This window comes from Nicotiana tabacum, chromosome 23, assembly GCF_000715075.1.
Source record: "Nicotiana tabacum cultivar K326 chromosome 23, ASM71507v2, whole genome shotgun sequence".
NCBI lineage: Eukaryota > Viridiplantae > Streptophyta > Magnoliopsida > Solanales > Solanaceae > Nicotiana > Nicotiana tabacum.
The window spans coordinates 72,928,308-72,938,880 of NC_134102.1; the positions used below are offsets into that span (position 1 = coordinate 72,928,308).

General features: G+C 35.5%; 1 protein-coding gene across 1 annotated transcript; it reads left to right on the plus strand.

Moving 5' to 3' along the window:
• The first annotated feature begins 6,602 nt into the window (after positions 1–6,602).
• LOC107823578 (probable carotenoid cleavage dioxygenase 4, chloroplastic) lies at positions 6,603–10,051 on the plus strand. Its single transcript, NM_001326122.1, has 2 exons — positions 6,603–8,053; positions 9,697–10,051. Exons 1-2 carry the CDS (start codon positions 6,603–6,605, stop codon positions 10,049–10,051), a joined length of 1,806 nt encoding a protein of 601 aa, NP_001313051.1.
• Positions 10,052–10,573: the final 522 nt, after the last annotated feature.

The following is a 10,573-nucleotide window of genomic DNA, read 5'->3' on the forward strand; positions in this document are numbered from 1 at the left end:
AGTACCCATTCAATACCTCTCGGTTAAAGAGTGATTATGCCCAAATTAGCTCTCTCAAGTCCAAATGGGTAGCAATCAAAGCAATTGATTATGAATCCAAGTTAGATTATCCCTATCTCTAGTTCAAATCCCTTAATCAAACTAATAGAACTTCAACTAGTTCAATTTTTTGTTATCCAAGTTTTCCTAGACTAAACTCCTCTTTCTCAAGTAAGAACAAAGTCAAATAGGCATGAATCAATGTTTGCAACCATTAATTCTAACTATAGCGTATAAATAAGGCTAAATAACATTAACCTAATCAATAGCAAATATTAATATTAAACACCCATAAGTTTTACACACTCGGATTGAATCACAACCCTAGATAAAATCTAGCTACTTATAGCAATTGACACAGAAAAATTAAAAGAAGAAGAAATTGAAAACATAGAACTAAATTAAAATGAAAAAGTAGTTGATCCTCTCTAATTGTAGCTCAAAGTTTCCCCAAATAGCTAATAATAACTACCATTTGTTGCTACAATACAAAAATATGCCCTAAAAATTATTTCACGTCTATTTATAGTGCTCTAAAATTCTTGAAACAAATATCTTTTGGAGGGTTCTGCAGCCACGCTTTATCATCTGTGGTCTCACTTTGGTAGGTTACTGATGCAAGTGCTTTCAGTTGGAGGAGTTTTGCGGCCGCACATTAGCTTCTGCGGCCGCACTTCAACTTCTACGACCGCACTAAATTACTACAGACCGCACTTTGAGGAGGCTTTAGACTTTATTCGATTGCTCCTTCTCAGATCTTCCAGGCTTGTCAGTGCGAACCTCAAGTGCCACCGCACTTTTTGGTTTGCGGACCGCACTTCTCTCAAAAATCCCTGAAGCTCCAAATCTTTATTTGCGGTCGCATGTCATTTTCTGCGAGCCACATTTGCTTTTGCGGCTGCAGATGAAATTCTATGGACCGCACTGTTCTTGCATTTTTCCTCTTGACTAATATTAGTTAAAATATTTCCTCTTTGAGTTACATTTCTCCATTGAGCTAACATTCTCCAGCACACCTGTAATTCACCCATTTTCATTAGATTTGGAGACAAAAATTATTACTTTCGGACTAAAAACTAAAGCAAGAAGTTACTAATAAGTGGTTAAAATCCACACTTATCAATACCCAAGCCTCTATCTTTATCTGATTTTGATAATTCAAGTGTTATAACAAAGGGGAAAATTACGTTATCAACATTCGCCGAGGGTGTCGTGAAAGACACCAAATTTAAGTGGTGGATACAAACATGGCTTATAACATAATTTTAGAAAGGCCATGGATTTATGACATGGACGTGGTGCCATCAACATTACATCAGTTTATCAAATTTTTATCATAATGGGGAATTCGTTAGATTAGGGGAGATCGGCAAGCAACATGAGAAACCAACACAGTAGCTGTGGCTAGTGGAACATCGAAAGACGAACATGAAAAATAGCAATTACAGTATTCAGTTGATGAGAACTTGTCTTTTACCTCAACTGAAAGTACAAGGAATGAAACAGACATAGATGCGAGACCCAACGTGATCCAAGATCCAAAGAAGAACGGAACTATTGAAACAACTATGGAAGAGCTCGAAGTTGTTATATTGTTCGTCCACTGGCCTGAAAAAAAGTCTATATTGGAATAACCTAAGCCCGGAGATAAAAAGTAAGCTAATTAAATTTTTACGCGCTAACGCTGATTGGTTTGCCTGATCGCACTCAAATATGACAGGTATACCACTGGAGGTGATGACTCACAAGTTAAATAAAGATTTATTACATCCCCCGGTAAAGCAAAAGAAACAAAATCAAGGAGCATTCAAAAATCAGGTAATTCAAGAGGAGGTACAAAACATTCTGAAAATTGGTTGAATTTAAGAGGTAAAGTATCCTAACTGGTTAGCTAATACTGTTGTAGTCCCAAAGAATAAGGGAAAGTGGCGAGTATGTGTAGATTATACCAACCTAAATAAAGCATGTCCCAAAGATTTATTTCCTTTACTGCATATGGATCAACTAATTGATTTTACCGTTGGTCCTGAACTCTTTAGTTTTTTAGATTCTTATTTTGGATATAATCAAATAAAAATGGATCCCCTAGACGAGGAAATAACTTCTTTCATTATCGACAGGGGGACTTATTGCTATAAAGTCATGCCATTTGGCTTGAAGATTACTGGAGCTACGTACTAGAGTTTGGTGACCAAAATATTTCAAGAACATTTAGGAAAAACCATGGAAGTCTACATCGATGACATGCTAGTGAAATCGGTCCAAACAGAAGATCATCTCAAGCATTTGAATGAAACCTTTGAAATACTCCACAAGTATAACATGAACACGGAGAAATGCGCTTTTGGCATAGCCTCAGGTAAATTTTTAGGTTTTCTTGTTTCTAACAGGGGGTCGAAGTAAATCTGGCACAAATTAAAGCGATTGAAGTGATACCAGATGTGCTTATAAGTAAAAAAGATGTATAAAGATTAACAGGGAGAGTAGCAGCTTTGGGGAGATTTATATCTAGATCCTCAGAGAAATGTTTTAAATTCTTCTCGTTATTGAAAATACAAAATCGATTTGAATGAATCGATGAATGTCAACAAGCTTTGAAATATTTGAAAGTGTATCTGTCAAAACTGCCTTTGTTGTCAAAGCCAAGGGACGGAAAAAGATTACTCATCTACTAAGTTGTATCAGAAGTAGCGGTAAGCGCAGTATTGGTGAGAGAAGAAAAATGTACGCGATCTCCAATTTATTATGTTAGTAAATCTTTGTTAGATGCTCAGACACGATATTCTCATCTTGAAAAACTAGCATTAGAGTTAATAATGGCATCAATAAAGTTATGACCCTATTTTCAATATCATTTTATTTCTGTCGTACCTGCTTTTTTATTAAGGAATATTTTACATAAACATGGGTTATCAGGAAGATTAGCTAAATAGACAATAGAACTTAGTGAATATGATACTGTTTATCAGCCTCGAACAACCCTGAAGTCAAAGGTACTAACGGATTTTAGTTCAATCTTACTCCCTGAAGCTGAAATGAGGTGCGAATATTTACCGGATCTAATCTAAGGACTTGGACATTATATACTGATGGATCCTCAAATGTAAAAAGATCAGGTTTGGGTATTGTACTGATTTCACCTTCAAGAGAGATTATTAGTCAAGCAATAAAATATTATCTAATAACTAATAATGAAGCCAAATATGAGGTAGTAATTGCATGTTTGGAACTTGAAAAAGAGACGGGGATGGACCGAGTTGAAATCAAAAGAGACTCACAATTTGTGGTAAATCAAATACAAGGGAATTATGTAGCTAGAGAGATATGAATTTGAAAAAAGGTGCGGGAATTATTGCGTCAGTTCCAAGTATGGAATGTTGTTTAGATACCAAGAGAAGAGAATGCGGAGAGTGATACATTAGCAAATCTGGGATCAGTAGCTGATATGTCAAACACGAAAATGCAATCGTGGTTCATTTATTTCACTCAGCACTTGATCAAACCAAGAACGAGATAAATTACAATAATTTAACATGGGATTGGAGAAAGAAGTTTGTGAATTACATGCAGTATGGATTATTACCTAAGGATAAAAATAAATCCCAATTGTTGCGAATAAAAGCAGCTCGATATTATTTAATAGAAGGCAATTTATATCGAAAGATGTTTGATGCACCTTTAGCTCGGTGCCTCGGACCCTCATAAACTGAATACGTGATGCGAGATGTACATGAAGGACATTATAGAAATTACGTTGGTGGAAGGTTACTAGTAAAAACGCTAATAAGAGCAGGGTATTATTGGCCAAAGATGAAAGATGAGGCAAAAGATTTCGTAAAAAGGTACGATAAATGCCAATGATACACAAATAATATGCATCAACCAGTAGAGTTACTTCATTCGATTATCGCACCATGGTCGTTTATGAAGTGGGGAATGAATATCGTAGTTCCTCTGCCTCAAGCACCAGGAAAGGTACGATTTTTATTAATTTTGACTGATTATTTTTCTAAGTGGGTGGAAGCATGTGCCTTTTAACAAGTACGAGAAAAGGAAGTTATAGACTTCATTTGGAGGAATATAATGTGTAGATTTGGGGTTCCAAGGGAAATCATATGTGATAATGCGCCACAATTTGTGGGAGCAAAGGTCAATAAGTTTTTTAAAAATTAGAAAATTAAACAAATTACTTCGGCACCATATCATCTTGTAGCTAGAGTCGACAAATAAAATTATTGTCAATAATATAAAGGAACAGTTGGAAGAATCAAAAGGCAGGTGGCCTAAAGTGCTACCTGGGGTATTATAAGCCTACATGATAACGTCAAAGATAAGCATGAGAGAAACTCTATTTTTACTTGTTTATGGTACTGAAGCATTAATTCCAGTGAAAATAGTGGAGCCAAGCACGTGGTTTGAGCATAAAAATGAAGTATCAAATGAGGAAGAACTTCGTACAAATTTGAATTTGATAGAGGAGTGAAGGGAAGCAACCTTGACACGGATGGCTGCGCAAAAGCAAAGGATTGAGTGATATTACAACAGAAGGGCGAATATTCGATATTTTAAGATTGGGGACTTTGTCCTTAGGAAGGTGTTTCAATCAACACAGGCGGAAAATGCAGGGAGATTGAGTCCGAATTGGGAAGGGGCATATCGAGTTCGAGGCGTTGCTGGGAAAGGAGCATATGAGTTGGAGACCATGGACGAAAAAGTTTTACCTTCCAATTGGAATACGGTACACTTGAAAAATACTACTTTTGAACAAGTATCCACGGTCAGGTATCTCAAAGTTCATTTCTTATTTGTTCATTTAAATTTTACTAATCATTGTAGATGATAGACAAAAATCTAGCCCGCACCAAATGATGATATTATACTAAAAAACACACGAAATACTTAATTATTCTTGGTCCAGGTTACAATAATTCTGATGGGAAGGGTTAAGCAGTCATCATCTAAAAATTAACTTCCTAGTCTCGTGTATATTTTATTTTTCAGGGAAAGGACCATAGAGGAGAGTTGTTCCATTGTTCATGTTTTCATACATCAAAGCTCAAACACTGGGAGGACTATGCATATAGAAGAAGTACACCACAAAATCATAGATCAATGGCCAAAGAAAAAACCTTGAAGAAAATTTTGAATTTTTAAGCTCAAAGATTGAATAGAAAGTGAGGAACTGAAGAACCAACAGAAAATTGAAGATTTAACCAAAAACTCCCAAGAGCTATTAGGTTAAGGCTAAGAATATAGTCACGGGATATCATACCCGTACTTGTAAACCTACTATAAAGAAAGCATTTATGAAAATAATGTACATGAATATTTATTTTGAAAGTTCAAATAAAACTTCTTCAAATTACTTCATATTTCATATCTTTACACTAATATGAAGATGAGACGTCATCCTAATCAGTTTCGTTTATATAAAAGGGCCCTCTTTTATAAATAAGACCGTGTGAATTTAGTCACGACCTATTAAAGCATTCATTCTACTTGAATAATGCAAGAAAGAGCTAGAAAATTAAAGAGCAAAAAAAAATACATAAAATATGTTGAAAGTTAAATATTCATAAAAGTTTCCAAGGAACAAATCAAAAAGAATCCAAAAATATTTTTTTGCACTGTATTTGAGTAATTTTTGCGTAGTTCCTACACTTTTCTGCATTATTTCTGCATTCTTGGTGCACAATTTCTGCATAATTCCTACGTTTTTCTGCTATGTTTTATATTATTTCTGCATTTTTTCTGTACTCTTTTTGCATATAGTTTCTGCAGTTTTTTGCACAATTTCTGCATAGTTTTTGCATTTTTCTGCATTGATTCTGCACTCTTTTGCATAGTTTCTATATTTGTTTTGTATATTTCTACACTATTTTAGCTTCAGTTTATGTACTTCTTTTGCAACAGTGCAGCAACAATATAATTTTCTTGCATCTTGGATGATATGAAGTAATGTCTTTGAGTATTTGAATTTAGTATAATAAGAAAATATTGTTGGATGGAGTTTTCTGTTAAGAAAAATATTGTTTGTATAAGTCATGAAATATCTAAGGTTAAAATAGGAAATAGAATTTATCCAACTTTAAACCAAACACATGTTTTGGATTATATATGGTACTCCCTCCATTCCAATTTATGTGAACGGCACGGAGTTTAAGAAAAAATAAGACTTTTGGAATTTGTGATTTTAAATAATTCAAAAAGGGTCTAGAGTATTTGTGTGGTTATAAAAGCTTCTCATTAAGGGTAGAATTGTAAGTTTAAGCCAGATTGTTTCCAAATTTAAAAAAAGATCATTCTTTTTGGAACAGACAAAAAAGAACTCTCGCATTGCGCAGATGAGGAGTCTCTTTTCATTGCCCCACGTTAGGAAAATGTGGTGTTCCCTAAACGAATAGTCCCCTTCCTTTGCCTTAATACTCACTCTTAAGTCTTATCCCACATACTGTATAAATTGGCCATGGGACCTCAGTTCATGACTTCATTCAAGCACTTATTTTATTCCTTTACTCTTTAGTATCAAATCTTGTTTCTTCTTTTCTTCAAGAAGAAACATAATGGATGCCTTCTCTTCCACTTTCCTTTCTACATTATCACAACACCCTAAATCTCTTCTTTCTCCTAATTATTCTCCCAACACATCATCTTCTCCTATTCTTAAGGTCTCCTCCGTTAGAATTGAAGAAAGGCCACAAACAACTACAACCACTACTAGAACCAAACCACAAGAAAAGCCAACCCCATCACCCTACACTCCTCCAAAAGACACTCCCAAAAGACAATTACCTACAAAATCAATAACCACAAAAAAACCAGTAGAGCCATCGTTTCCATCAGTTATCTTCAATGCATTTGACGATTTCGTGAACACTTTCATTGATCCTCCTTTGAAACCTTGTGTCGATCCAAAGTATATTCTCTCTAACAACTTTGCTCCGGTGGATGAGCTTCCCCCCACTGAATGCGAGGTCGTGGTAGGCTCCCTTCCTCCTTGCCTTGACGGCGCGTACATCCGAAATGGCCCCAATCCTCAGTATCTTCCACGTGGACCTTACCATCTTTTTGATGGAGATGGAATGCTTCATTCCATTAAAATTTCTCAAAGCAAAGCTACACTCTGCAGCCGATACGTCAAAACTTACAAATACACAATTGAACGTGAAGCTGGTTCTCCGGTTTTCCCAAATGTATTCTCCGGTTTCAACGGTCTCACTGCCTCGGCGGCGCGTGGTGCTATCACCGCGGCTCGAGCGATTGCGGGACAGTTCAATCCCACTAACGGCATAGGGCTAGCAAACACAAGCTTGGCTTTATTCGGAGGCAAACTATTCGCTCTTGGTGAATCTGATTTACCGTATGCAGTAAAATTAGCCCCAGATGGTGATATTATTACCCTCGGCCGTTACGATTTCGACGGAAAACTTTTCATGAGCATGACGGCACATCCCAAAATTGACCCAGATACTAACGAGGCTTTTGCTTTCCGTTACGGTCCAATGCCTCCTTTTTTAACTTACTTTAGAATCGAACCAAATGGTACAAAAACACCAGACGTGCCAATATTTTCTATGACACGTCCGTCATTTCTTCATGACTTTGCAATTACAAATAAATTTGCGATATTCTCGGACATACAAATAGGAATGAACCCACTTGAGTTCATCACCGGTGGTTCACCGGTGAGTTCAGACTCGGGGAAAATCCCTCGCCTTGGCGTGATTCCACGTTACGCCAAGAACGAATCGGAAATGAAGTGGTTTGATGTGCCCGGGATCAATATTGTACATGCGATTAATGCGTGGGATGAAGATGATGGTGATACTATAGTGATGGTAGCGCCTAATATATTGTCGGTGGAGCATACGCTGGAGAGAATGGATATGATACATGCTTCTGTTGAGAAAGTGAAGATAGATTTGAAGAGTGGGATGGTGAGCAGACAACCATTGTCGACAAGAAATCTTGATTTTGGAGTCATCAATCCGGCTTATGTTGGGAAGAAGAACAAGTACGTATAAATCTCATCACCAACTTAATTAATTAGATCATAAGTAAATTGGCATAATTAGTAGAGTTTAAATGACAGTAAAAAGGAACTTTTACACAATTATGTTCATAATTAATGGATAATTACAGACAAGTCATCATAATTAATGGATCAGCAAGGCAGTTAACTTGCTATGAACATTAAAAGATTGTAATTAGCAACATCAATTAAATTTAACTGTTACTAGATTGGAAGTAAACGTCTTTAAAGAGAATTGGAAATATGGATATAGTCTTACAGATTATAATAAATCATCATAGAAATCAAGCCTGTTCATGGATGTGCTTATTTGCAAAATTAAATTTTTTCGATGTTATGTGAAACTGAGACATGAAATATTTCACCTTAACGCGTTAATTAATAAGTCAAGGATTCATTGACAATAAATCAAGGATTCAAAAACAGCTGATTTGAATAAAAATGAGTTAACTAGGCTAAAAGGTAAAAACTAAACAAGAGCCTAATTAAGTTAAATCCAATAAACAAAAATGTCATTTTAGGAGTGACAGAGATAGTTTGTTTATAAGATACTCTTCCGTTCGGGACGGAGATTAAAAAAAAGAAGAAACTTTTGAATCGTGTGGTCTTAAAGTTTAAGGGTAAAAGTTTTGTAGGTTCATGATATTTATGTGGTTATAGAAGCTACTCATTAAAGATAAAATAGGTAAAATAAAAATTTTAAAATTAATTATTTTCAAAGTTAGAAATATGTGTTTTATTTTGAACAAACTAAAAACTAGTTTCATAAACCCACAAATCACTTGACACTATCAGAAATTTATTGGTTGGGCTCCATCTATAGTCCAGCATGGCCATGTAGGTCCTACTGACCACATGATTCAGCAGATCTCACAAACCAAACCATCTATAGTTAGCAATTCCTCACAGGCAAAGGCAGCTTTTCCCCACTAAAAATGTACGTTTGTCTACATGTTCTTCTAAACATACCAAATATGTTAAGTTCCCATCTTCCAAGTAAATTATCCATGAATAAGTATACAAAATATTTGAGTAAAGACCAAAATATCATTTCAATTGTAAGCCATGCTTATAATCTTTCTTATTTCAGTTTAAATATCTAAGTGACAAGAATAGTTATAAGTTCACTTTGAAATTGAAATACAACATCCTTTGAGCAACTGTATTAATTCCTTATGAGGAAAGAACAGTTTAGTTGTTTGGTGAGGATCCATTGGCGTCCAAGTACCCTATGCTGCAATATGACAATCAACCTCAAAAAGTAACAAAAGGAGGAGAGATGAAAAATCCAAGGTTTTCACCCGTTCACCGCCCCCAACCCTTAATTTATGGATGAAATATGCACATGTATATAAAATGAGTTTATGTTATATATATCATTAGTGTACGTAAAGGATTTTTCTATCAAATAAACTCATACTCCGTATAAATTAGGTAACAAGCAGAAAGGTTGCACCTAAATTAATTGTTAATAAAGTTAGTAAAATTCTCAAAAGACCAAAATCCAAACTCCAGCGGAGATAAAAGAATTAAAATATAAGATGATTTCTTATCATGTATTTAATATATATAATTTAGGTAGAAAATTAATTAATGTGATTTCATAATTTTTACTACTCCAACAGGTATGTATATGCAGCGATTGGAGACCCTATGCCAAAGATAGCAGGCATAGCAAAATTGGACGTATCAGTAGCAGAAGCTGATCGGCGCGATTGCATAGTGGCGTGCCGATTATTTGGAGAAGGCTGCTTTGGCGGTGAGCCATATTTTGTGGCAAACAATTCAGCAGCGGATGAGGACGATGGCTACGTTGTGTCGTTTGTGCACAATGAGAAGACAGGAGAGTCAAGGTTCTTGGTCATGGATGCAAAGTCCCCTAATCTTGACATTGTGGCTGCTGTCAAATTGCCTCGTCGAGTGCCTTACGGTTTCCACGGCCTTTTCGTTAGGGAAACTGATCTTAGGAAACTCATGTAGTGTAGATATATATATATACCCATCGATATATACCTTTTAGAGAGGGTGTCGGTGTCATTCAACGCTGCTTCATAAAACATCTTCCTTGTATATGTACGTATATTTAAATAATTTTATATGTATATATAGATAAATAATAGCTAGTTATCATAATAGTGATTTGAGACAAGAAATAAAATCGCATATTGTTTCCTCTCCCTGCTAGTTATGGTTACGTTCATACTTGTCTCCTAATCCTCCCCCCCAAACACCCAATTAAAAGAAGACATTATCCAGACTTCCAGTAAGCTGAAGATGATTTCGATTTTCTACCAAACTGAACATGTGGCAGAACATTGATTTTCTTGAATTTTCGGGTGGAAGAAATGGTTAATATATATCACTAGTTCAACTTAACGCCTATCGTAATGATAAAACTTATAACTCATTTAAGAAAATATTTTTTTTATTATTTTCCGGCTAATTTCTGGGAGTTGGGACAAAAGTTTTCGGATGAGGAATACTCTTATTGTCAAATGTTAT

What these genes read in the sequence shown, in the direction of transcription:
- LOC107823578 (NM_001326122.1), top strand. Translation starts at nt 6,603, where the DNA reads ATGGATGCCTTCTCTTCCACTTTCCTTTCTACATTATCACAACACCCT. An exon ending in TATGTTGGGAAGAAGAACAA is followed by an intron (nt 8,054 to 9,696) that starts GTACGTATAAAT and finishes CTACTCCAACAG; the next exon opens with GTATGTATATGCAGCGATTG.